This window comes from Chinchilla lanigera, unplaced genomic scaffold (assembly GCF_000276665.1).
Source record: "Chinchilla lanigera isolate Chin_1 unplaced genomic scaffold, ChiLan1.0 scaffold00054, whole genome shotgun sequence".
Lineage (NCBI taxonomy): Eukaryota > Metazoa > Chordata > Mammalia > Rodentia > Chinchillidae > Chinchilla > Chinchilla lanigera.
The window spans coordinates 11863042-11890363 of record NW_004955455.1 but is presented as its reverse complement, the minus strand read 5'-3'; the positions used below and the strand labels follow the sequence as shown (position 1 = coordinate 11890363).

Here is a 27322-nt window from a genome sequence, read left to right as displayed (position 1 = left end):
GGCTGCATTTTAAATCAGCACTCCAGATGATTCTAATGCACTGTAAAGCAGGAGACCCGCGCTTCAAAGGGCTATAAGAAGAGAGGTTACTTAATGAGATGTTCATTTTAGAAATATTCCTTTGGCTACAAAGTGTACAAACTAGAAGTGGGCTAAAACACTATGGTATCATCACTGAGCCCGGGGCGGGCAGAAAGGCCCAGCCAGTGCGTGGGCGCACGCGAGTGCCTCCTGCGGGCCATCAGACACCCCATCCCGGGCGCGGCAGTGTCTGCCAACTGCGACTGCGCAGTCCTTGGTCCGAGGAGGCCGCCCCGGGGTTCCGGAGACCGCGCCATCCCAATCCGGAAACGGAAGTGAGGTTGAGTGAGCCTCGCGCTTCGCGGGTCGCCGCAGTCCCTCCCGCTCTAGGCGGGGTCGACTCAAGGAGTCCCCGGAAGCGGAAGTTGCTAAGGGGTGGGGGAGTTGTTAGGAAAGTAGCAGGTTTTTCTCCTGCTCGTTAGTTTCCAGCCGCGGCTACCGGAGCAGGTAAAGCCCGATTTTGAGACCTCGCCAACTCTGCCGATCTGCTTAAGCCGGCTGCTGGCCCGCACCATCATCTAGGGGGCGTGATACACTGGTGCTCCGACCCTTCCCAAGGTCCTAGTGACCCCCTGGTGCCGGGAGTCCCCCTTCCCAGGTCCCTTCCCCGGAGTGAGATTCCGTGTGGCTTCCCGGTGTCCCCGCAGACCCGCGCCATGGGCAACACGAGCAGCGAGCGCGCCGCGATGGAGCGGCAGGGTGGCCATAAGACACCCCGGAGGGACAGCTCAGGTGGCACCAAGGACGGGGACAGGCCCAAGATCCTGATGGACAGCCCCGAGGACGCCGACCTCTTCCACTCCGAGGAGATCAAGGTGCGGAGGGTGGGGGAGTCCGATTCTCCTCGACTCAGTGAGGGGAGGAGCCCTCTGCTAGATTCGCGCCACATCCTCTAGAAGTCACCGTGAGAACCGGGAGGAAGAGGGTTTCTCACCAGGTGTATTTAAAAGCCAGATGGTCCTTTAAGAGCGCTCTTAGCAGTCGAGGAACTTTGTGTCCAATTACCGATATGAGAAAGCCACCCTGCGGGAGGAAGAACTCACTTCGTTTAACATCATTAAGGAGAAGGAAGCTCTGGGACCGAGTTTCAAATTCTTAATTAATTAAAAGAAGCAAGCTAGCAGCAATTGTGCACCAGTCTCTGCTTTTCTCTTAGGTATAATTAGTTTCGCAGCTTTGAGAAATCGTTCCTCACCTTGATGCAGACCGGTGCTTTTGTAAAAGTTGGCTTGGTAGTTTGTGGTACATTTTGGAAGTAAACCAGACCACACACATAAGCTGAAAACAGAATTGAATAGCTGACTGCAGTTGTCATAGATGTTTAGTTCTGACAGCTGGTCCACCCTGCTTTTTTTAGTACAGCATAGAAAAGTAATTTAACTTGTGGAGGTCAGTGGCTGAGTGAAGCTTCAGCCTGGAGGAAGCAGCAAGCAACTACTAAACTTCTCTTCCATGTTATTTAAATGGGACTTGCAGCTTAAGCAGACCAAAGCAGACATTTTTGCAGGTCAGACTTGGACTTCTCGCTGCAGTGCCTTGACACATCAAAATTAAGAGTCTGGACTCCTATTCAACCACATTCTGTTAACTACCTTGTTGCTGGTCTGGTTCCTGCGGCAGGAACCAGTCCAGCAACACTTAGTGATTCTGGCAGGTGTAGAACTAATTCCTTAAAGAAATTAAGATTTAAGAAGAATGAAGGTGTCCCTACCCAAAGTAATCATCATTGTCCCCTAGGCTAATTGCCCGGTGGTTTCTTTGTCCTTTTCTTACATTTTTTTCCAGGTATTGGGCTGAGTAACTATTACCTCACATCTTCACTGGAATCTTAGTTTTAAGGCAGACTTTAAAAAGCCTCCTTCCTTTTATGTGGCCCTAAATCCTGTCGTTTGAACTTGTTTTCTAAACTTGTTGCATTCCTGAAAAGTGTGTGCACTGAACTCTGGGATCATGTTTCTCCGGTGACTTGACATACCTGCCCCCAAAAGTAATGGTGGCCTCTAAAGGCTACTCAAGATACCATAAGTAGGAAACTACTTTCCAAACTACAGTAAGTCTAGCAAACAGATGATCTGTGGAGAATGAGTTTAAGTAGCATCCTTGCTCATTTCATCAGAAGTTACTGAATGATGTAGCAGACACACTGGACTGAATATTCCAAATACCAAAAAAAAAAAAGTCATGGATTCTTTTTTAACTACCCCAGTTCACTATTTTGACTGCAGTTAGTGATCACATCCCCCTAAAGCCATTCCAGCCTGTTATTCTGTAATCTGTAGATATTGTTAGAATTCAGAGAATGCAACTATCTTTTAGATAAGCTCAAATCAGTGTTTTAAGTGAGGGTGCCAGAAGTTTGCTAGACTCCCTTAAGTGTTTTCCCAGGCTGGAACTCCTGCTCATTTTGAAGTCTTTGATTTCTGGCTAGGAAAAAATGTAGAAGATGGATAACCAAATTTATTTCACCCAGGCAGGGTAGAATGTGTTTCTTTCTTATTCCAGAATACCTGTTATTGGGCACTTACCACAGCAGATGTTATTGTTTACCATAATGAGAGGGCAGCCTTTGCTTTATTTGTGTTTTTCCTCTGTTTAGACAGCATTGGTGATTAGTGTTTTCCCTGCTCACCACATGATTTGCCATTTCTCAAGTTGACAGTTCTGGAATTGTCCGTAATAAATTTTCATGTACTTTAATTGGACTTTATTAAGGGAGGAAAGTGACATTTAGTAAGCTAGTCTTTTATTCGTTGCAGTCTTCCAAACAGGTACTATTATAGTTTTCTGTAGAATTTTTTTTACATAAACCTATTTAATAACAGTAATATAGCTAATAATTATTAAGCACTCACTACACGTCAGACACTGTACAGAACACTTCATGCGGGATGTCCCAGTTTTCACAACAACCTTAAGAAATAGTTATTTTAATTATCTCCATTTTAGGGGTGGTGTAACGGGCACAGTGAGGAAGGGATGGAATCTAGCTAGTACCACTTCCCTCTTTAGAGTGAATTGTTAGTATTAGGTTAACAGTTATTGTAGGGAGCTCACTAATGGCTTCCTGTTCCTGAGTAAACTGTACTTCTAGGCTCCAGAGAAGGAGGAATTCCTGGCCTGGCAACATGACCTGGAAGTGAATGATAAAGCTCCTGCCCAGGCACGGCCGACTGTATTCCGATGGACAGGGGGCGGAAAAGAAGTTTATTTATCTGGGTCCTTCAACAACTGGAGTAAACTTCCTCTCACAAGAAGGTAATTGCCTGGGGGCGTGTTCATTTATTTATACTTATCTTAGCCTAGATACTCCTGTTTCTAAAAGATCTCTGCAAGTGAATAGAAAAAGTATATTTTTATAAAATGGATGTGGAATGAGAAAATAATTTGGCTTATTAATAAATTGTAGGTTTCAAGATCCAAGAAATCTCAAGGTTCAAAACACACATTTTTTTTTAGCAGAAAACATCTCTTGGTAGAGAGTATTTGCAGGTCATGAACATGTCTCAGTTCAGATACTGAGTTACATATTTCTCCTCAGATCTATTCAGAGAGCAGTGGAGGCATCACTGGGCTGGGAATCTTAGAGGCGCAGATTTGAGCCCACATGTTTACACAGTCACTTTATACCTGAGCCTCAGAATGCCTGCTTGTAAAAAAGGAGTATTGGCTCAGGTGCTCTGAGGTTCACTCCACCTTTGACTACTTTTGTTCGGTAGTGCGGGTTACTTAGGTCTCATTAGCAAGGATATAGTAATCCGGGCACCCTGGCGTGGATTTCTATCTCAGATTGCTCAGGAGAAAACACCTTCACTAGTGAGGACTCTTGATGAAATGAAGGGAGAAATGGGGCCTTGCTGGTCAGGCCTGATGGCTATCAAGGGACTGCCTGCATTTCCGGCAGTGACATTAGAGAAGGAGGGAGCTACTCAGCGCAGTAGTCACATGTCGGTTCAAGTCAGGGAAACCCAATAACCAAATGGAGAAGGTTCCAGAAATCTGGACATTTGTGTGTCCTGTTAAGTTGACCCTCTCTGTCCCCAGCGCAGACTGACAAAGGGTAAAAGCAGGGAGCTTGCTGTCTGCCTTGTATTCACATCCTCCTCCGGTTCAGCGCTGCCAGGTGGCTGTGTGCACACAGAGGAGAGAATCAGAAGTGTTGGTTTGTTTACCTTCTCATGTTACATCCTAGTGCGTGGGCAAAGTGGGTTCTCAGGAAAGTCTCTTGCCCGGCTGCTTCCTTGTGTAGCTTTTCTAGATTGAGGTCATTATCCTGAGTTGTCTAAATTGGGTGATCATGTTTGCCGTCCTGCAGGTGAACTCTTGGTTTTCCATGGAATGTTGTTCTATGGCTGGCTTGAGCTAGGACGGTAGCCCATCCAGCTGAAATGTTCTGCTTCCTTTCTCCTTGTAGCCACAATAACTTTGTAGCCATCCTGGATCTGCCAGAAGGAGAGCATCAGTACAAGTTCTTTGTGGATGGTCAGTGGACACACGACCCCTCTGAGGTACTCTCCCTCCTGCCCTTGGTCCTCTGGGGGCCTGCACAATCCACATAAATCACTGTGCCCTGCTGGTAAAAGACCCCGTGTGGCTGAGCAAGGCAGCCCTAGTACTCAGGCGGGTGGCACACTTGACTAAGATGAGCAGGGTAGCTAACTAGGAGATGAGGCCTGCCCCCCAGGAATTCCAAGTCCTCTAAAGACTAACTCCACAGACCTTTCATGTTATGATTTCTGCCTGTCTGTCTCTTCCCAGCCAATAGTAACCAGCCAGCTTGGCACAGTTAACAACATCATTCAAGTGAAGAAAACTGACTTTGAAGTGTTTGATGCTTTAATGGTGGATTCCCAAAAGTGCTCCGATGTGTCTGGTATGAACAGTTACTTTGTACCACGTGTGTGCAGGTGGGGGCTGTGGAGCCTGCAGATCCTCTCGTTTCTCTTGTGTCTTGCCCTTGAGCTAAGGCTGCCCAGTCAGGTGGATGATTGCAGCTCCAAAGGGCCATACCACTAATTCCTAACTCTGTCAGATCAGGTTGTTGAAGCTTAGTCCCGAGGGAGCTGTCATCCTTGTCTTCTTGGGTATTCAGTATAGTCCACTTGGCCACAGAAAGCAAAAACAGAACCAGAGCTTGGTGTCAGGGCAGAGGCAGGGCTGAAGAGGCCCTGGAGGGAGGGACACATTGGGTCAGTGATGAGCCAGCACTGGGGAAGCCTGTCAGCTCACTTCCACTCCTGGTGCCTAGAGAATTTCAGCCCGACAGATGATAAACGGACACCTCAGTGACCTTGGCCTTCACTTGTATAGTACATTAGCACCTTGCCAGACTCTTTGACAAGGGAAAAAAGCAGCTCCCCACAGGCAACAGGCTATGTAGCACAACTATGCTTTCTGAAAAGCCTGCTCAGTATGGCCCCAGCAAAACTTTTCCACATTTCGATAAATTGCTTTCCATCCAAACCCCACAGGAAGAAACTCCAGAGCAGAACACGTACAGTTCCAGGGGATAAATGTGTTGTAATCTGAAGTGTCAGTGCCAATTGCAATTCCCCTTGTGCCCAAAGGCGCAAGCAATTCCTAGGCCCTGCAGGGAACATTGAAAAGATTCCCCGGGAGTATGTTTGGCAGTCTAAGAGAATGGATTCGCTGCCATTAACAGAATGCTTTTTCATCATCACCTGGCTGGCCCTGGAGGTGCGGCCACCAGGTTCTCTCACTGTTACCAGAAATCACAGTGGTAAATTGACCGCGGTAGGCTTGCTGTGGCTGACAAATCAGACTCTTAGGCAAGACTTCGCAATCCAAAAATAGTCTTGTTTTATTTGGATAGTTAACTCATCTTTGAGAGAGATCACCTACTTTTTTTTCAGATAAGAATCAGAGCATGGAGGAGGTACCCTAATATCCTCCTACTTGCTGATAAATGTAATTTTAGGTCACATACCGAAGGTTTGAGTCACGCTTCTGCAATATAGATCACCTGGGGGAGAAAACAGACTCCTTGCTGCAAATTCAAGCTCTCAAGAGCTTATGAAGACACATAATTTTCTTAAAATATGTATTTAGTCCTTATGGCTCATAATGCATTTAATGCTTTTCTCAATTTTCCGTTGTGATGCAGTTGGATCACACGAAGGGAACCTGTCCCTAGAAAATGCCAGTGAGGGACTTGGCAGAGCCAGGGCATATCAGGTATATTCTGGACTAGCCCAGCGATCAGGTGACCAGAAACCCATCCCCAGTGTACTTTGACAGTGCCTTCCAGCTGGCCAAACATCACTAAACAAGCTGCTTCAACATGTAACCCTGCCTGCCTAGGCGTTTCATAATTGTCTCTGTAATCGGGATACTCAGGCCAGCGCTTGAGAGGATCCTGAGTGTGATGGGTCAAAGAGCTTTTAGAAACTGACTTTTCAATTATTTCTTAAAGTCTACTGGTGCCTCATGAAACCTCTTTTATTCTGGCCGGTAGTGCTCCTAACTTGGGATCAGCCAGCTAACCCTCACCTGAAGCCTCGAGCTTCCTTGTGGTATTTGCCAGCCCAGCCTGAAGTGAGCGGAAAGCCTCCTGGGGACCCGTGAGGTCAGGTGAGGTCAGGTGATGGAGAACGGCCTCCTTGCTAGTCTGCCCCAGGCTCCCTGGCTGTGCCTGACTCCGTCTTCCGCCAGGGCATCTTGAGTTCACTTCTGGTTTTTATTCCAGTCACCCAAATTCCAGAAGAGTTTTCTCATTTCACCTTTGGAGCCTCTGTGTCTTTCAAAAGACTGTGATTCTGTGTTGAGGAAACACGAGACAAGGAAAGCAGATGACAGCACCCTAAATTAAATGAGAGACTACTCCCAGCACTTCCGATTTTCGGAATGCCCTGTTCCCTTCTCCCTGCAGAGCTATCCAGTTCCCCACCGGGACCCTACCATCAGGAGCCCTACGTGTCCAAACCAGAGGAGCGGTTTAAGGCACCGCCCATCCTCCCGCCACACCTGCTCCAGGTCATCCTGAACAAGGACACTGGGATTTCTGTGAGTACATGGCCAGTCCTGCACAGTCACACCTACCTGCTCCCTGTGTCCAGTTCTCACAGTGCCTCTGGTTAGCAGCTCAGTGTCACCACTGGTGTAAGCTGCCATGCTCCACCTCCGACAGCAGACGGGCTGCTTAGGAGGAACTCCCTCCCCATCGCCAGAGCCATTCTGAACTTCCCTTCCTTGTCCTTCACTCCTGCTCCAGCACAAGCCCCATTCCATGGAAATTTCATGGCACACCTCCACAGGAAGGTCCATATCAGAACTCCTCCTCCGGCCTCCAGGTTTTAGAATCTAGTTTTAATCATGAAATTGCTTCCCGAAACATGAGTGCTCTTGGGTCGACATGCGAAATACCTGGCTAACTCACAATTAGTATATAATACTAATCTCCTGGAAATTAGTATTACATAAAAAAAGTATGTATCCTGAGTCGTAAAGAACAGCCCATTACAGTGGACCTTTGACCTACGAACTTAATTCGCTCCTGAGGGCTGCTTGTAACTCAGGTTGTCAACTGAAGGCTCAGGCTCCTCTACACAGCCTTCAAAGTCTCTCTCCTGTACGCAGGCGGATCTCAGTGTCCTTAGAGAGACACTGGCCCAGGATTTCTCAGCCCCATGCAGGAAAGGATGTCGTAATGTTCCTTCCAGAACTCTTTAAGGGTTAAATCAGTATCTGAGAACACCTAGAAGCACAAGTGACCAGCATTCAGCTTATAACTCAAGACTTTGGTTGTAAGCTGAAATGCTGGTCATAACCCAAGTTCGTATGTCAGGCCAGTCGTAACTCGAAGGCCCGCTGTACTTCCTTGAGGTTAGTTTTCCATTCTCTTTAATCTAGATTATCCATTCCACTTAGCTCTGGAATTACGGCTTGGCTCAAGCTATCACCTAAGGGGTATGTGTTTTTAACTTGCTTAGTGTTTTATCTGTTGCTGTAACATAACCTGAGACTGAGTCATTTATAAAGCAGAGATATATTTGGTTTATGGGTCTAGAGAATGAAAAGTTCAAGGTGATTCTGGCGTGGCACCAACATCTACCAGGGGCCTTACTGCCATATAGTTCCGTGGCAGAAGGTAGAAAGGGATAGAAGATAGAAAGGGTAACACTTCACTCTGGAGATAACTGACCCACTTCCATAACAACATTAATCCACGCTCCACCGTTAAGACCTTATCACCTATTACTAGGCCCCGCGTCCTTCACACTAGAGATGAATTTTCCAATACATGAGCTTTTGAGGCCACATTCAGCCATAGCAAGTACTCATATAACCATGCTGCTCAGGATCCCACCCACAGGTGGAGGGCAGGCGCTGACATGAGCTGAGTTTATGTGTGTATGGGTGGCCCCTTCAGCAGTCAGTGCTGGGCCAACAGGGCAGGGTCTTAATTTGTGTTACCTGTCCCAAGGAGGCTCACCGTTCTCAGGGTACCAGATTCCCCTGTGTGCCGGGAGTGCACCAGACAAACACATGGTTGACAGCTGAGTTGGTCACTGCGGCGTGAGCCCAGAGGAGGCCACTGGTAAGGATCAGTGGGCATCAGAACCTGCTGGGCCAACCAGGTTTCCAGCGCTAAGCTGCCAGCACCTCAGGTAACAGGTAAAGAACTGCAAGGACAGTTGGCTTTTATCTTAGAAGCATTTGGATGAAGCTGTTTCCCTTAACTCTACTTTTACAAAGATTTGTAAGTTAAAAAAAAAAAAAAGTGATGCCCTCCAAAGCCATTAGGGTAATTTTCCTATCCCTGCCCCTTGAAAAGGGAAGCGTGACTAGCTGACCTGTCTGATGGAGAGTGCTTCTCAGCGTATGCTGGCCAAGGGCCTGGGGATACGAACTTGGCAGTAGCCACATCAGGACACTGCTGACCAAGGCAGCGCTGAGCTCTAACAGACTTTGGTAATGGGTAGGATACTCAATGGCTGACGGTGATTGTGCCTTGAACTAGTCCAGATGCTTTCCACATATTCTCATTTGAGCCTCTCCACAGCCCTGTGAAATAGGTACCGTCCTTACCTCCGTTTTGTGGATGAGGAGACTGTGGCGCAGAGAAGTTAGCATCCCAGCGAGAACACTGAAACTCCTGTCTTAGAGATTTGCGGTTAGCAGCTGTAGTCGCCATGCAGTGCAGTAGCTCCTCTAGCACTTCCTCCTATCTTGTTTTAGCCAGCATCTGCCCATCCCCCGCCGCCCCTACTTCTGTAGGTTCAGCTTTTTGGGTTCTGTGTTCAAGTAAGAGCTGTACCTCACTTGTTTAACTTCACATTTCCAGGTTCCTCCATGTTTTGGCAGATGACAGAAATTCCCTTCCTTTGTAAGAATGATTAGCACCCCGCTACGTGTGCATGTACCACATTTTTAAAATCCATTCATCCACTGACAGACAGGTTGGTTTTTCCATATCTGGGCCGTCATGAATTGTGCTGCAGGGAACATGCAGGTGTCTCTTCAACACACAGATCTCACGTACTTCGGATGTGTACCCAGAAGTGGGATTGCTGGGTCATACGATGCTTCTGTTTTTAATTTTTTGAAGAACTTCTGTGCTGTTTCCATAAGCCATCCAGTTTACATACCCGTCAACGGTGCACAGAGTAGATTTTAAGTGTTTTGATAAGGATCAGCATGTGAGGCAGTGTAAGTATTGATGGTTCAGTGTAGCCATTCTATTTATGCATATTCCCAAACACCATGTTACACACAATAAAGTAGTGTACAGTTTTATTTGTCCATTTTTTAAATTAATTTTTAAAAACTCTTGGTCACATAGCGAGTGACCAAGCCAGCGTGTAGGTGAGGTGGGGGGTGCCAGTGCTTGCTGTTACCGGCTGCTGGAACAGCCTCCCATGGGGCTCACCGGGCACTGTTGGCGGGGATAATCAGCCAGCCTGTGGGATCCTCGGCCTACGACGAGGGCAGGTGTGGTGCTCCAGGCTCCCAGACGGCAGCAGGGTTGGAGCCTTGAGTGAGCTTCCCTCACAGCCTCCCTCCACACTCCTTTTTTTTTTTTTTTTTTTTTTTTTGTTATATTGCATATTGTTGTCTTCAATGTGTTTTTGTTTTTTTTGTTTGTTTGTTTGTTTGTTTTTTATTTTTATTTTAAGGATAAAAGGAGGGAAACATTAACAGACATACTACCACTTTGTTTGTAACTCTGTATTGTCTGTATTGTCCACACTCCTTTTTGAGAAAACCAGCGTGTTTAGTTCTGGTAGAATCACAACTTCCTTCTTCAAACTTGGAACCCCTGCAGGACTTGTTAGAATACAGCTTCCCAGGCTCCCCCAGACCTAGACCAGAAGCCCTCAAGATGTCCCTGCCCAGCTGTAGAGAGGGCAGCTCCAGCTTCCTCACCCGGGGAGACCTGGTCTCGTCTCAGCAGTCGCACACACAAGACGAAAAGCCGGGGCTGGGGATTTAGCTCAGCGGCAAAAGCGCCTGCCTGGCAAGCGCAAGGTCGTGAGTTCGGTTCCCGGTACCGGAGAAAAAACAAAAAAAAAAAAAAAAAAAAGACGAAAAGCCGAGGTCTTGCTTTCACTCCGCCTGTGTTTTACCACGAGAGGCCCTCAGGTAGCTGTGAGACCTTGAGGTGCCTCAGGGCTGGGTTGTAGAGCTTCCCACAGCGCTGAGTGACTGTGAGCGCGCTTCCTCCCTTAAAGCAGGGACTGCGGATTGCCTACACGTTTTTATCACGTGACTTAACATTTATAAATGTTGGGAGTGTACATTTGAGGGGGGACCACAGATGTCTGGCTTCCCCCCAAAAATAGGTATGGCAGTGCTAAGTGCCAGTCCTGTCTAAGCTTCTACACAGTAATAGTGTCTCCTGCAGTTACCCATTTCGTTCTTCAAGTTCAGGGTCTGAATCTTAGTGACCTAAGTGTAAGCTGCACTGCTCAGAAGTGTTTATTAATCTGTTGTGTCCTCCTGCATCCCTGAATGTGCTTTCAGCAGGTCGCTCCTTTCTTCCTGCCCCTTCCTCTATAAGGCGACAGGTCTGTAGCCTGTACTTCAGAGGCTAAGGGAAAACCTGCTGGCATGAGAGGGCCCCCTTCAGGTAGGGGAGGGCACAACCCTCTGGGCTCAGCTGGCATCTTGGACAAGCCCTTCTGCTGCCCGACTTGGAATGAGAGCTACCTCCTTTGCTTTGCCACCTGGCGCCATGAAGTAAGGGGGAGGATCGCCTTACTTCCAAATCCTAAATGTTCACATCTGCCTTTGTTCCCTCGCAGTGTGACCCAGCACTTCTCCCAGAACCCAACCACGTCATGTTAAACCACCTCTACGCACTGTCTATCAAGGTAATGACCTGTCACCGCTGGGGTTCTCAGTGTGTGCTTCAAGGACCCCCCAGTGCTGCGGGGGGAGGTGCCGGTTTAAAGGGCAGCTTTCAGGGCTCAGGCTCTGAAAGGGAGCCTGGGAATTTGTATTTTTCTTAAGCCCCACGGTGATTGTGAAGCGATGTAAAGTCTGAGTCCCTGCATGCATCCTGCCTTTGACCATTTCCACCCTCTTCCTTAGGATGGAGTTATGGTGCTCAGCGCGACCCACCGGTACAAGAAAAAGTATGTGACCACCTTACTATACAAACCCATATGAAGAGCTGGGAGCCCACAGTGGGCCCCAGGGACAGCTGGCACCTCCAGGCTCCCCGTGTGCATGCTTTCCTCTAAGGAATGGACTGTCAACTTCTCATTTCACACTCTCTCTAAGACATTTCATACCTGCCCTACTCCTACTTGAAGGTTTGTCCAGGTGCCTCAGTTCCAGGAGAGCCTGGTTCTGTAACCGTCCTCTTAGCACTTGGTTGTGAGCCTTAGGGGCTCGTCAGGGCTGACAGAGGCAGAAGGGAAAGCGAGGAGCTGCAGCCCCGAAACACAGTGCACAAGGTCTGGTGCGCTCCTAAACATGCGCCCCTCTCAGCTGGTCAGGGACATTCTTAAGCCAAAAGTGAACACTAGCCACCTTGCTGGGAAAATTGCAGGAGGCGGGGACTGAAGTCACACAGAATTTCTGTCTGTGCATCTTTAAGGCCACTGGCCTGTCTCTACTGAGGCCCAGCTGTGGAGCTTAGAGGAAGTCCCATCTTGCCTGTCCTTCAAATCAAAGCAATAGATTGCCTCTCCTTCTCTGCTTCAGGGAGGTACAATTTCTATTGAAATTAAAAGCTGTCTGATTTCCAGATGAAGTTTTACAATAGTTTCCTACACTGTGTGCACTAAATAATACTTTTTTGTAACCAGAGGTGGCTGGCTGTGCAGCCTTAAGGCAATAAGTCACCACAACTAGAAGACAGATCATGTGACTGTTCCAGCAATAATCTGTTCCCAGAATAGACTTTTAGGCCTGCCGCTGATTCCTCCATTGAGCTGGGTGGTCCAGAGGACTGACCATCATTAGCTGGAAGACTGTCCAGCTCTTTATTCCAGTCGTAATGAGATGACAGTGTTACCATGACAACTTCGCGGAAGTGCCCCAGCCTCCTTTCATTCCATCTTGTGCCTCCAGGGATTCAAAACCTAACAGCAGCCTTCAGAATTCACTTCGGGAAAACATCCTTCCCACCACAGTGGACCTCTTTACTTTTGGCACAGTTTCCAGGGAGATCCCACAGATGTCCCTGTTGATACAGGTTCCTGTCACCCAGTCAGCAGAAGTTGTCATGATGTGCTTTGTTCATGCTGGGAGAGGGAGGAACAAGCTCACTAGTGTGCAGTATTTATTTGGTAAACCTGAGTTCTGGTACCCTTTTTTGTTACTGTTTTCAAAACACTGAATTGCTGTCACCTTGACATACAAGTTTAAATAAAGCTTTGTAAAAGATAATTGGACGTACTTTTGAAGGAAGCTTTGGTTCTGTTCAGTTGTTTGGATAATACACTAGCACATTTCCGGTCTTACCCCATACCACGCTTGAGGCACTGCGGTGAGGGAGCAGGGCTGCTCCTGCTGCCCCCACCCACTCACCAATTAAGGGCCCTCTGCGACGGAGCCCCTGTGAACTGCTCACTACCAAGGAATGGCATCCTGGCTTGGGCAGGTGGGCAACACCTCTTGCTCAGAAGCCCTGCTCAGGAGCTTGGGATCCTGAGTTTGTGGGACACCGGGACATTTTTGGAATCAGAGCTGTTAGCAGCTGGAAAGGTTTCTGTCCCTCTTCCCAAAACATGGAAGATTATGGCTGTCCTTTAATACCCTTCTCAGACATCAGGAAACATTTTCAGGAAACTTAAAGGGGCAGCCCTGGGTCATCTGATCCATAGAGATGGGCAGTAGCCTGGACAGCACTTCAAAGTGAGTAATAACCCGTCTTAACCTGGAAGACTAGATCAACGTGAATCTGTCCATTCTGGGGACTGTAGAGCTTATTTCAGTAAACTAAGAAAACAAAACACTCTTCAGAATAGGATACATTTTAAAATACTGTTGGAAACACATAGCTAAAGTGAAACATACAAAGGAGGTAATGTTCAAACATTCGAAATGAAGCTCTTGAGCACAGCCCCCATACCCATGGCAAAGGGCTGGGAGAGGGTGTCCGTGAGACTAAGACCCAGCTTGGGACTCTGGGGGCGGGGCTGACACCCACATCCAGGCAGGGGGCTCCTTGTATGAGTAAGGGCCCTTTATGTGACGGCCTGAGTCAGGCCTCAGAAAGAGCGATCAGCCCCATACTGCAGGCGGAGACAAGAAAACCGAGCATACAAATTAGCTTTGTTTACTAAGTGTTGAAACACCCAAACTGAAAATGCAATGTGAAAAGTAGCTCAGAGCCAGTTAATCTGTAAGAGTCCCGGACCTGGAACCACAGGGAACTCGAGACAGATGGTGATTGGGGTGGCAGAGGGCAGGCACCCTCACATCACAGGGAGGTGGGTTTCTGAGACAGCATTCTTCACATTGTCTAGCATTCTCTGTGTATATTAAAGAGATGTCATTTTCTCTGAAAAGCAGCACTAACGAAAATCCATTGTGGTCCAGAAGACTGCCCACAGAACCAAGTGGAAGACTTTATATCCAAAAAGCTAGATAATGGTGACTATAGAAGTTAAAAGCAGACCTTGCTCTGCCCAGCCCACAGAGGTGAAGCCACATGTCAAATTGAGGTGTCCTGTGACCCAGTCATGCTTGCCCCAATAGCATTCCCTTTGTGGGTGAGGACTGGTTACATGGTTGGTTAAAGCTTAACTAAATTGCTTTTCGGTGACGATAATATTTTTCTTCCTCTAGAAATTTATACAGTAATAAATTTATAGAGCCAAAGGTAAGATCTGGAGATTACTGGAATGTGTGTAACAGTATTGGAGGGTAAATACAGTTGTCCCTCAGGGTCCCCGGGCCCCTCAGATAACAAAGTCTCCAGACCCATATAAACTCTACACATCTCCCTATATCCTTTCAATTCTCTCCACTTGTAATAGTTGTATAAAAAAGCTATGTTGTTTAGGGAATGATGAGAAGAAAACGTACAATGGACGTTTAAATGAAATTGTTAAAATATTTTTGATTTGTGATTGGTTGAATCTGCAGATGCAAAACTGCAGGTGGAGAGGGCAGACGATGGAGCCATATAGCAAAATATTAAAGCTGAAGATGAAAGTAGCCCAGTAAGGCCATTTCCTTCCCTGTGGGTCTGCTTGTGGGTATAAATGTGAGGGACATCAATACTCCTCTAGAACCAGGTCACAGGCCTGACGTGGTCACGCCGGATCAGCCATTCCCCACCTAGATGGAGGTCAGGGATGTTGATGCAGTTCAGTTGACTGACCATGGGCAAGTCACATGGGTGCTCTTAGCCTCATTTCCTCCCCTTGAAAAATGAAGAGCAAGACTAACATTGGATGATGCCTGGGACTCTTTTCACATTGGGAGCCACAGCTCTTGACAATATATAAGGGATTTGGCTATAAACAGGAAGCCATAGCACCAAAACTGCCAGCATCTCAACTAGCTCAGTTAGGAAATCTCCAAAACTCCAAAGGCCAAGTCTGAAAATCCAGGACATCAAAGTGATACTATCCATGGCTGATGTTAGACATGGACCATTTTAGGGATAAAACAAAATTTCATTCTGTTCTGTCCATTTTTTATACAATTACATTTTTACTTCCAAGCATGTACATACTTGATTCCCCTGATACCTGATCCTTCACTGCTGTAGTTAAATGTGTCCCTTCTAAAATTCAGACGTGGCCAGCGTGGTAAGAAAAGGGGCTTTTAAGAGCTGAGAAGTCATGAGGACTCCTCCCTTCATAAACTGAAGATCTTTATCACATGCCTTAGGAAGCTTTTGGTTAGCTTGCCCTCGTGCCTTGTAATGTGTAAAGATGCAGCAACACGGCACCATCTTGGAAGCACAGAGTGGTCCTCACCGGACAACCAAGCCTGCCAGCACCTTGAGAAATTATAAATTACCCAGTCTTGGGTATTTTGCTCCAGCCACAGTAAACAGACTAAGACATCTACCAATGTACACAAATGGTCTTAGTGAACAGGTGAAGATCCAAGTTTGGGGACCACTCATCAAATCATCCTGCTTCTGATGAATCTCTTCCTAATACCTCTCTTAACCGTCCAGTTAGTGGAGCACAGAAACTTGAGCCTTCAGCCTTGGAAGAACTATAATTGTCTTCAAGAGAAAGCAAAGAAGTTATGGACATGTACACATTTCTTCTAAAACCCAAGTCATCGTGACTAATTAAAAAACATACACAAAAGGCCTCCCACAAGTTGTCACTCATGTGAGACTGAAACTTGGAGGGGATCCAAAAAGCTGGAGCAGCAGCCAGAGCCCAACCTATAGAGCTCAGTGCTCTCTCTGGGAATAACAGTGGACTCTGCCTTGAGGACCAGCTCCCACAACTACATTGTCCTGTTGGTCCCTGTTATGGTTGGTGGCTAGCTGTCCCCCCAAAGCCTCATGCAGTCATGGGGCAGGCTTCTAGTTTTTGATTGACTCATGGTCCAATGCTGGGATTATGGGTGTGAGTGCTACACCCACCCTAGGGTGGGTAGCCTGCACACAATGTGAGGGAGGGAAAGAGGCTTGCTCTGTGCTGCTGCTCCTCCCCCTTTTGCTCTTGCTGCTTTTGCTGTCTTCTGCAGCCTTGACCTGTTGCCCCTGTGCCATGTGTTACCCTGTCTTGGAGCCAGCTGATTATGAACTGAAACCTCCACAAACTGTGGGCTAAATAAACCTTTCCTTCCTTTATTTTGGGCATCAGGTATTTGGTCTCAGCAACAAAAGTAACCAAGACAGTTTCTCACACAATTTAAGAGCCCTCGCCTGGATAAAGGGCTTTGTCAGTCCTGTCTCCTCCAGCCCCAGTAAAATCACCCTGCCCATCTACAAACCCAGCAGCCAGCGAGAACATGGGAGACAGCTCTACATGTGCATACACTGGGTCCATTTTATTTTCCTATTTCGTGGCTCTCTGAAGGAGCCTAAATTAGACACAGTAGTAAAGTCATTTTCGAAGTCCTTTCCTTTAACTCTTTAACAATCCTTTCAGAGTTCCATTAATCATTGATAGACTCAAGGGCAAATAATGTGATCACCACTGTACTCTAGTTCCTCTACCCCCACCCTCCCCAACTTCAGAAAACTAAAGCTTCAACATTTGATTAGGGAAAAGATAAAAAAAATTTTCATGTAAATACTGCACGCCTAGAGCCACCATCCCCGTGCTTTAGTGACCATAAGCAATATTTAAACTACCAACAAAGAGATCTGACTAGAAGAACTAGGAAGGACAGAGATTTCTCAGCCTTGGCACTGCTGACATTTTGGGCTGGGTCACTCTGTGATTGAGGGACAGGGGCTATCCCATGCACTGTAGGATATTTAGCAGCATCTTTGACCTCTGCCACTGGATACCAGTAGTACACTCCAGCCGTGATCACCAAGATTCTTCAGACATTATCAAATGGCTTCTGGGGGAAAGGAAGCAAAATCTGCCCTGGCTAAGAGCAAGCCAATTTAGCTGCTGTGTGAAGAGAGTGGAAGCTTGCTTAGCTGACAGGCTTTAGCCTTAAATCTGCACACGTTTTCTAAAGCTAATCACATTGAAGAGACTCAATTCTGAAGACAGTTCAATCCTATTAAGTAAATCATCTCTTTTTGACCTAACTGTCCACATTCCATGGTTATGAAATTTGCTATCTATTCAACATCTTTAACCTCATGAAAATTAAGTTGTAAGCATAGAAAACATACCTAATTAGTGTTTAAGAAACAGGAGTGGCAGTAGGAAAGGTTGGGCCTCATTTTATGGTGCAATTAAGTAGTTTCTTTGAGGTTGTTGCTTAGGGTCCAAAGAACCTTCTTGGCACATTTCTTTTGGAACCAAACCATGTTTACTTAGCTTTTGAAGTAATCCGTGGCTGCCAAGAATCCTCAAGATAGTAACGGAAATGGTTGGCTGATATTTACTGGACATTTTTTTAATGTTACAAGGAAAAAAAAATTCAAACATTTCACTTCTTCATCTTATGACTTATTTTCATTCTTTTTTTGTTTGGTTTTTTTTTTTGTCTTTTTTTCCGGTACTGGGAATCAAACTCATAACCTTGCGCTTGCCAGGCAGGCACTGTGCCGCTGAGCTGAATCCCCGGCCCCAAAAATGAAACTTTTTTTTTTTGGTGCCAGGAATCGAACTCGGGACCTCACACTTGCCAGACAGGTGCTTATGCCACTGAGCTATATCCCCAGCCCATCTTATTTTCATTCTTATAATTAAGACCTTGTGGCAGATTTTTATGTCCAAAAGAGAAAAAAGGAACAGCATTTCCTCTGTGACTCCTATCACGAGCCACCAGATCTAACCATGCAAGTCAAATTTTGACCATGGTCAGAGTACTTCATTAGAAAAGAAAAGCTCAAAGACTAAAAACGATGAAAAACAGAAAGTACAAAAAAAAGTCACCATTTGCCAAAGCTAATGTTTATCTGGATCAAGTCAGTTTATATAACAAACTAAAAAGTAATAGGGAAAATTTACCCTGCAGACTGTAAAAAGTCACCTAGGTAAAAACAGAAGTATTGGGGCTTTCACTTACATAATATGAACTCGTCCCTCGGAACAAATGTACATTACTAAATTCTCAGTGGCTTCATCATACTGAGATAAATCTTAAGATGACCTGTTTTCCTGGTCAGATGCATTACAGGTAATCCTCTGCTAAGTAATCCTTTCAAAGTGGCCTATTTGAAAGTTTAAGGCGCTTTCCAATTCCACAGTCCCGTAAATGACCTTAATAACCAATTCATGGTTCACCGAAAGTACTGGCGAATTTCAACAACACCATACTTTTGGAAGAGCATGTCACCAAGCTCTTGACTCCAGGACAGCAGCAGGCTCTTAGCACCGTGTGGCTCTCGCCACTCGCCAAAGAGTAAAGAAAGTCCCATGCTATGACAGTAAGCCTACACCAACCCTGACAATGGTTAAGGTCTCCGTCAAGGAAAGAAGAGGCCATCGCACCAAGAACGAACATTTTTCGATCATTGCTTTATTTCACTATTGTTCAACAACAAAGTTCATTCCTCTCAAGATGGATCTTGAATTGTTCCTTGTGTTCTCGTCCTCATTCTGAATAAAAAAGGTAATGAAGAAAAAGCCTGTACTTTTGGAGACCTAGAATCTTATTTATGCTAATAAGCTTTTGACTGCGATTTCCCGTCACGGTATCTCCTGCTGGCATCTTGGTGGTCACACGGAGCTCCCCACCCTCCAACGAAGATGGCTGTCCACAGCTACCACCATTGAAACCAAAAGTAAGTGTTGAAAAATGCACCTTTTACAATAAAAAAGTAGAAACCAATTCAATTTCCTTTTGTTTTTTTTTTTTACGAATATAAAGTTTCTTGTAAATATGTACAGTCTTTAGAGCTAGTTCTATATAGCAGGAAGCATTTCACAAATGAGACACACAATATACATTTTTCAGGGCTCAAGGTGCCCATTTCTCATGGAGATCCTAAATGAAATGCCAAGACTGAAAGACCAGTTATCAGTGACCTTTCCAAGTACTCGTGGACCAAGAGACAAAAACTTCAGCAAACATTCAGTCAGATCTGCCCTGGGGGAGGGGAGGGAGCGAATATGACCCCGAAGACTCCAAGCAACACATAAAACACAACCGCAGGACATTTGCCAAAGGTGCTATGACATGGAGGTTCATGGGCATTTCACACGAGAAAGCACTTAGGTTAAGAGACGAGCAGGAAGGAGCCAGTATTTGGGCCAGGTTGCAATCTGGAAAGTGACCTGAACTGTGGACATACGGGTTGAAGACAGTCACGTTCACCTGCTGCGGTGGAAACAGGTCTACCTTTCAGCCTACCTAGGATGTGCCTTGGTTGTTGAGGCGTGCTTAAGAGTCACAGAGAATCCAAAGCAAGAGAGGCCTTGTGGGAGATTAAAGGCAGAAATAAGGCCGCTAGTTAGCTTGCCAACTGCAAAGCCTCTAGGTTGCTTCTAAACCAGTTGCCAGGAATCCCACGCTCTGAAAGAGGGCAGAGAGAAACAGGGCGAGCCGCACTGCACCTAAGGGGGACTTGCCAACCCTGTAGGGCTGGAAGAGTTGAGCTGCGGCTTCTCTCTCCGACATCCTGGTCTTAGGTCTAGCCCTAGGGAAAGGCTCATTTGGGAAGTCACAGTTTTGTTGGGTAGAACCGTGCTAGATTGTGTGTGAACATGGAGTCATCCACGCGGAACTCAGCAGGGAAGTGTGAGGGTCGGAGTGGAAACGGTGAGAGGTGGTGGTTTGCTGAAATCCTTCTCTGGTCGTAAGGCTTGAGCGTTTTGTTTGTTTGATCAGTGCTACAGGCTGCAGCTTGTGGTGGCCAGTTAGTCGGCAAGTCATCAGAGGGTCTCAATTTGGCGGGAGCTATGGGATGGTATCAGTATATTGGCAGAGCAACCCAGGGGGTCAGCCAGGTCAGGGGACAGCACATGCAGTGAACCGCCATGCAGAGCTCCTGGACGGGTCTCCTCCCCGTCCCAGAGTGGGGAGTAACACACTGTCAGGGACAGGAGGTAGGTGCCCTGTCCCCTCCCCAACCCCAAGGCCCATTAATGCTGGGCTCGGAGCAAGTCTATTGCATGCTTTCCTGGCCAAAGCCACATGGACAGTGGGGACAGCAGGCTGGGTGGATGACACTGAGGGGCGGGGAAGGAAAGCTCAGTGAGGTCCCTTGGCCCCAGGTCACTGCCTCCGAGCTGAGGCCTGATGACCTCCATACATTCTCAGCTGGTGGGAGGGGAAGTGTTCAAGGCCATAAAAGGCAATGAAAACAGTAAACATTTGGCTATGATGTCACCCTGGGTAAAACAGGGCCATCTATGAGAATGGACTGGACCGAGAATGAAGCTACATGAATGCGGGAGGTTAGCCAACTGATGGGGACTCTTCTACACTACATTTCAGTGGCAAAGACCTGAGGATGTGATCTAAGCTAAAAATGACTACAACGGGAAATACATTGCTATTCAAATCTATTAAGAATTCTCTTGTCTAAAAAAAAAAAAAAAAAAGAAAGAAAAGAAAGAAAAAGAAAAGAAAAAATAGGAAAAGAAAAGAAATGAAACCAAAAGAAAAACCAACCAACCCTAAGGTCTTGAAGTAGCTAATTAGGATTCTAACCACATAGTTAGTGTCTGGTTGGTTCCTTGGATGAATTGGTACAGGCTAGAGCTAGGTACAAAAGTTCGTGAATGCTTTGAAAGAGTAACAAAGTGCAAAGAGGATGACTGCAGGAAGGTGCCCAGAGGAGGCACTGAGTGCTGACAGCTCCAAAGAGCCTCAGCCACCTGCACCTCCTGGAGACAGAGGTGTCCGTGCCGAGGTGGGTCTGGGCCTAGCTGTGCCACGGGGCAGCTGAGCGGACAGGTGCTGGGGTCCCCTGCAGCGGAGTTCCATAGTGTGTTTGGTGTTTTCCTGCAGACTGAGATGAGGAGTTGGTTTTTCTGGCTGAGATTTATACTGAAGACTGGTCCCAGACCTAGGAGCAAATAAAAATGAGGGGGGATTTTAGCCTCCAAAGCCAAGAACTGCTGCACTCACTTTACCCAATCCAGACAGGGATTTGTAGCACCTGGTCTGTCCATTCAGCAGTTAACAGTGAGTCCAGGGCAGCACTATGGAGCATCAATGCCTGGGATCAATCAGGGAAAATCACTGAAAATTCCCAAAATTGTGCACACGCACACATGCGCACACATACACACACGTATGCACACACAGTTCTACTGGTAAAGGAAGGAAAAGGAAATAAGCTTCTGGATGGGTTTTCCTCCTTTCTTTTGCAGCAAAGTGCCAAGATTGAGCCATGAGTGGCATTAGAAAGAAAATGCCACCCCGGAAGTCAGCCGCAGGGGGCAGAAAGGTGGCCGCACTGTTGTGGTGTCCCTCGTGGGCTCCAGAGACCGGCTCTCCTGCGGAGCAGTCACCAAACACTGTGCCGTGTCCTGCTCACGGAGCCCCCTGCAAACACATCAATCTATCCCCTCGGTCACTAACCTAGAAGCTAAAATCACACAGGTAATACATGAATGTGTTCTGAAATTTTCAAAAAGTTCTTCTAGAACCAAGTTCTTCTAGGAGGCAAACATGAGTTTTTTTGTGTAGCCTTTCAGAGAAAAAATCCTACATATGCATATGTGTGTGTATTTGTGCATCTGAAAAAAAGAGAAAGGCATAGAATGCTTTATGCAGCATGGTCTCATTTGTTTAAAAGGGGGAATCACATACATTTGCTTGTATGTACAGAACATTTCTAGAAGCTGTAACTCATCTCTGGGAAAGGGAACAAGGTACCCTCTCGTACCTACGATATACCTGTCACATGTACACATCCTCCTTATAATCACACACACATTATCTGGTTGCTCAGGAAGCCCCTTTCCTAAATAAAGTACAGTTTCCTCCTGAACTCACATGCCCCTCAAAGTCTGAATTCCAACAATGCAATCCCTTTTTACAGCAGTGGCCCTGAGGGGGTCTCAGCTCCCCAGGTCACCCCTCCAGCCCCAGGATGTTGCCTCACCTTGTTAACCTGGGACAATGGGGTCCTCACAGCTCCCACAGGCAGCCGGCCCCTGCTACTGTCTTCGAACAGCCTCCCAGGGGACCGCTCCCTCCGTGTGCTCAGCATCCGGCCCGGGGACTTCTCACGCTCCAGGGGGCGGCCGGGAGACTTGTCCCTACGCAGCTCCGTTCGCCCCTCACGGTAGCGGTGGGGTGTGCTTGGCTCTCGGGGGTGGCTGGGGCCTTCAGGCGGTGCTGGGCTGGAGGCCACGCGCTTGGTGATGTGCTCATTGTAGGTCGGTGGGCCTCGTTTGTTGGGGCTGCTGGGAACAAGACAAGGGGACAGAGAGCTGAGGGGTCACAACTCCAGCAGGGCACTTCCCTTCTCTGAATAGGTCCCATGCCTCAGCATCACCACTGTTTATTAGAAAAAGATCAGACCTGGAATACAGACTTCCTTTTTGCTTTATTTTAGTGGTGAAGAGAGGGAAGAGAATGAAGATGACAACAACAACCAAAAAGCCAAGCATCCTGGTTGCAATGCAAGCTTTAATTTACTGTGCACCTACTGTGTGCTGCACCCTATGTTCAGCTCGTTCCACGCACTTCCTCGCCATCTAGTTAAATCATCACAACAGCTCTATGAGCTATAAGCAAGCATGACCCTCACTGTATAGGCAACAACAAGGAGACAGGTTAGGCAACTTGTCTGAGTGGCAGAGGTGGGATTCCAATCCAGATCAGTTTGACATTATAATCCTCATACTAGGCCCTACTGACCTGGAACTTTCCAGAGCCGAGATGAGACAGAAGGAAAACTTCCTTTAAGGATTCACCCTGCTACAGTTCAGAAGTCAGGCGTCTACCAAGGCCCTCAATGCAAAGCAATAGTTGGAGAGAGCCTGTGCTTGTCAGCTGCCGCACATGACCCACTCCTCGGCCTGGTATTTGGTCATCTCTCCCTGAAGGTGGCTTTCCAAGAGTCTTTGGACCCTGATGCAGACGTGGATGCTCAGAAAGTTGATGGTTCTCAGTCATGGCGATGACTGAGAGGCTGTAGAGATCAGGCCTGATGATCCAGTTAGGAAACTTAACAGAGCAGACAACAGTCTAGCTGTCTTGAAAAATGGCCCTGGCCTCCAGACATTAATGGTAACAACCAAACGTCTGAAAATATTAGGCCCTTTATTCTTATTTATTCTGTGTGTGTGCATGTTGCCTGGAATCAAACCTAGGGCTTCATGCATACTAGGCAAAAGCTCTATCTCTGAGCCATGCCCCAGGTGCCCTTTTTATATGACTAATCCAACCCTCCACTTGGTCCTGGCCTGCACGCCTCAAATAAAGATTTTATCAGACTCATGGCTCTATTTTCCTGAAGAAGCCAGGTTCAGAAACAGAGTTTGGTTTCCTCCTATTTACTTCTGTATGTGTTTGGGTTTTTTTTGTTTTTTGTTTTTTGTTTTTTTTTTTTTTTTTTTTTTTTTTTTTTTTTTTTTTTTTTTTGTCTTTTTGAGACAGGGTCTCACTATGCAGTTCAGGCTGGTCTTGAACTCACTTTGTAGCCCAGGCGGGCCTCAAACTCAAAATGATCCTCCTGCCTCAGCCTCCCGAGTGCTGGGATTACAGGCATGCGCCACCATGCCTGGCTCGTGTTTCCATTTATAAGTGTTTAGTTCAGTATTACCAGTGTTGTGTGATTCTCTCACTTGCCCTGCAACTCTAACTGTGGAACTGATTCGGATAAATGCTCAGAAGGCCAATACCCTTCTGTGCTGTCTGCATAGCAGTAAAATTTGAGATAATTCAGATGTCTCTGTCTGGAAATCAAGGTTAATATGCACCTCTGGCCATATACCTTTGAGATATGGAAGGCAAATAAAAAAACTGAGTCCAAGGAGAAGAGCTACATTAAGCCTCTTTGTAATGGGAGAGAAATTATAGAATGTGTCCGCAGAGGCCCATCATAAAGCCAGTGGGAGGGTGCTCCCTGCCCGGAGGAGGCTGGCTGGCTCAGGGAAGGCCATTCAGGACATCAACTTAGATTAATGGGAGGAAAGCAAACACTCTTCATTCAAAGCCAAGTGGGCAGTCTTCCATCTACATATCCATTAATGACCAATGATCTACCATATCCATTCTGCTTTGCTAAAGAGACCAGGATAAGGAGGCCTGCAGTGAATCACACCCAGCCAAGCCAGCCTTCTGCAGCCTGACCTGCCCGAAGCAGTCAGCAGCAAAAGGACTATTCTACAAGACAACTAAGAACTAACTGATTTTCCAGACATGCCTGGCAACAAGCAGGGAAGCAAAGACATTATTTCTGCCCTGTGCTCGTGGCTTCCGGGACCATTTTCAACCACAGAGTAAGCAGTTGCCTACAGGGAAACCAGAGAGTCCCAAAATCAAAGTGCCCAGCCACCTATCCTGTTAGGCAATGGAGGAGAAACTCTTAATTATAATTTGACCGATTTCTGGCATGTCTTGGAAACTAGTCAAAGATCGAAACAGCTCAGAGGAGGAGGAGGGACTACTGGGAGGTCTCTCTGAGGTAGGATCAAGCCAAAGGAGTTAGGAACACCCAGTTATTGACACTGTGGTTTCTTAGCAAGTTCCTGGGATTAAAACTTGCTGACCAAACATTTCAAATTAACTCCAATACATCAACAAAAGAAAGCTGACTTGTTAGAACACAGTGACAGAATATTAGATGGATATCTGTCTTTTCTAAGTATTTTGTGTCAGGCCTGGCCTGAGAAAGGCCATCCCAATAAGCATGGGGCCCTCTACAAACACCAGGAATCCATGCAGCCTTCCGCAAACAGAACCGATGGCCATAAAGAAATTTAGGACAGGACGTGCAGTCTCCTTGACTTTGAAGAACCAGCTTTATATGCACACCTGTGCTGACTGTCTTTGTAGCTTTGATCTCAAACATCCTACCCAGATTCTTCAGGACTATGACCCTCAACCCCAAACCCTATATATATGTAGCCTCCCCTCCAGATATTTGCTGATATCATTCTGATTTTGGCCTGCCTATCTGTAGATAGAATTAAATCAAGTCTTCCCCTACAGTCTCAGATCTGGGTATTTCCTCAATGTGCCAATAATTAACATTTTGTAATAGAGTCGGTTCCTCCACCAAAGCATGAGTCCCTTAAGAATAAGGAATTTTCTTCCCTACCTCTATCCATAGCCCCAGACATTGTACCCAGCCTGGCAGGGGCATTCACATAGCTACTTAGAGGGTAAACATGTGGGGCTAGCAAACCAGCCCAGATAATTAAAATTCTAGGTCAATTAAATACTCCTCTGGGTTAAATAATCACAAACCTTTTGTGAACCAAGGCCTCCAGCTTCCTGCACATCAACCTGGCTGTGGCTCTAGCTCTGTGTTAGACAAGGCCTGTGCCACTTCTAACACTGCTGGTGGGATGACAAAGGGGTGCAGCCTCCAGAGAGGAAAAGTCAGCAACACCTAAGAGAACTGCACATACACATCTGCTAGCAACCAGCAATTTCTTTGCTACAACTGTACGTTACAGATAGGTTTTACAGATGCAAAATGATGGAAGTTCAGTCATTTACCCTGGCAACAGATTAGAAACAACCTAAACTTCCACTGATGGAGGAACACTTAAATAAATTGAGGTACAGCGGGCTGGGGATATAGCTCAGTGGCACAGTGCCTGCCTGGCAAGTGCAAGGTCCAGAGTTTGATTCCCAGTACCCCCCAAAAAAAACAAAAAACAAAAAACAACCAAGGTACAGCAATGTGAAGGAATGCAATGCAGCCATTAAATAAAAAATGAAGAAATACTTCATATACTGACATGAAGCCATCTCCAAGACACGCTAAGGCACAGAAGAACATACAGAATATGCTGCCATTTGGAAGGACACAGAAGAGCATTTACAGGATGGCAAAGGAAAGGCCTCTGAGAATCGGTTTCTCCATAAAAAACAAGAGCAGCACTGGTAAGAATGGCCCAAATCAACTTTTCAAACTTCTGGAAATATAGTTCTTTGAGCTTTTTTGATCAAACCAGAAGAGAGGCACCTGGTTATTTGGCACGTCTGCTTTTCCAGCAGTTCCTAAGTGGCTCGCTCACTCAGTGGTAGAGTATGCTCCTAGCCTGGGCAAGGTTTTTTGGTTCAATCTCCAGTACAGCAAAAATGAAATAAATCACATGGACCAAGTATGTCGTAAAAAACTGTTGCAACAATTTGCACACTGTTTATGTAAGAAAAAACCGAGTGTCAGAACAGCAAGCTCTGGGATACTTTAACCTATCCTGTACCCAAGCCCCTCTCTCTAGATCTGTGGTAAAGTTGAAATCAACAGACTTGCAACCACACACAGCAGCTGTGAAAACCTGCAGTTTAGCAGCCACTGGAGGCAGTAGGTAAGAGCTTCTTCACAAACTGGCAACCTCAGACCTGCTCTGGAGAAGACTCATTCTCAGAGTTTGAGCAGTAAGAAAAGCCCTGGGCCCAGGCAAAGACGAGCAGAAACAGCTGTTAAAGGTGGCAAGTGCCTCTGGCAGTCAGACCAGATGGGGAAAGCAAGGTTTCTTTTAGGGGTGATAAAAATATTCTAAAATTAAGTTGTGGTGATGGCTGCACAAATCTGTGAATTCACTACAAACCACTCAATCATTTACATTTTAAAAGGGAGGTCTTGTACCACGCAAATTATCTCAATAAGAAATGTGGTATGGTTTACATAGGGTGAACTATATCCCCTATGGGTTCAAGCATCCGCATTTCATCCCCGTTTCAAGGTACTAAAAGTGTAGGAACCTAATCTAACTACAGAGTTTAGAGGTGGAGCGTTTGAGAAGTCATGAGGATCAGGCAGAGATCAGAAGAGGTACATACGTGCTCCTGTCTCTTGCCATGTTCTATCTTGAGCTACCAAGGGACTCTGCCAGCAAGAAGGCCAGCCATAGATGTAAGTCCCCAATCTTGGAGACTCTTCTTAGAATCATGAGCCTATTTTGTTTATAAGCTACCTAGCATCAGGCATTTCATTCTAATAACAGAAATCAGATTGATACAAAGGTTATTTCTTCAAAAAGGAATGCCATAGCACATACATACATGTGCACACACACACACACACACATATATATACAAAGGGTCTCTAGGTGAAAACATAAGACTTTAAAAATTTATT

At 46.4% G+C, this 27322-nt stretch overlaps 2 protein-coding genes across 9 annotated transcripts in view; one reads left to right on the top strand and one right to left on the bottom strand.

Moving 5' to 3' along the window:
• The first annotated feature begins 376 nt into the window (after positions 1-376).
• Positions 377-12957, top strand: Prkab1 (protein kinase, AMP-activated, beta 1 non-catalytic subunit). Of its 2 annotated transcripts, none has more exons than XM_005396524.2 (8): positions 377-639; positions 729-896; positions 3173-3336; positions 4493-4586; positions 4837-4951; positions 6968-7101; positions 11343-11411; positions 11632-12957. In XM_005396524.2, the coding sequence occupies exons 2-8, from the start codon at positions 738-740 to the stop codon at positions 11707-11709; spliced, it is 813 nt and encodes a 270-aa protein (XP_005396581.1). In that variant the 5' UTR covers positions 377-639; positions 729-737; the 3' UTR covers positions 11710-12957. The 2 variants fall into 2 exon arrangements, with proteins under 2 accessions (XP_005396581.1, XP_005396582.1); XM_005396525.2 differs by having other exon boundaries at positions 378-528.
• Positions 12958-18601: 5644 nt separating this feature from the next.
• The window catches only part of Cit (citron rho-interacting serine/threonine kinase), a 166748-nt gene continuing 158027 nt past the window's right edge, over positions 18602-27322 (bottom strand). For all 7 annotated transcript variants that reach the window (XM_005396520.2, XM_005396522.2, XM_005396521.2 and 4 more), the window contains 2 exons: positions 22160-22463; positions 18602-21115 (listed from right to left, as the gene is read on the bottom strand). In XM_005396520.2, the coding sequence (XP_005396577.1) occupies positions 21092-21115; positions 22160-22463 (328 nt within the window). In that variant the 3' untranslated portion in view covers positions 18602-21091. The remainder of the gene's footprint in view (positions 21116-22159; positions 22464-27322) is intronic.

Excerpts from the sequence above, each read along its gene's own strand:
- Prkab1 (XM_005396524.2), top strand. The coding sequence starts at position 738 with ATGGGCAACACGAGCAGCGAGCGCGCCGCGATGGAGCGGCAGGGTGGC. Across the intron at positions 4,952-6,967 it reads AAAGTGCTCCGATGTGTCTG|AGCTATCCAGTTCCCCACCG; the intron begins GTATGAACAGTT and ends TTCTCCCTGCAG. Across the intron at positions 7,102-11,342 it reads ACAAGGACACTGGGATTTCT|TGTGACCCAGCACTTCTCCC; the intron begins GTGAGTACATGG and ends GTTCCCTCGCAG.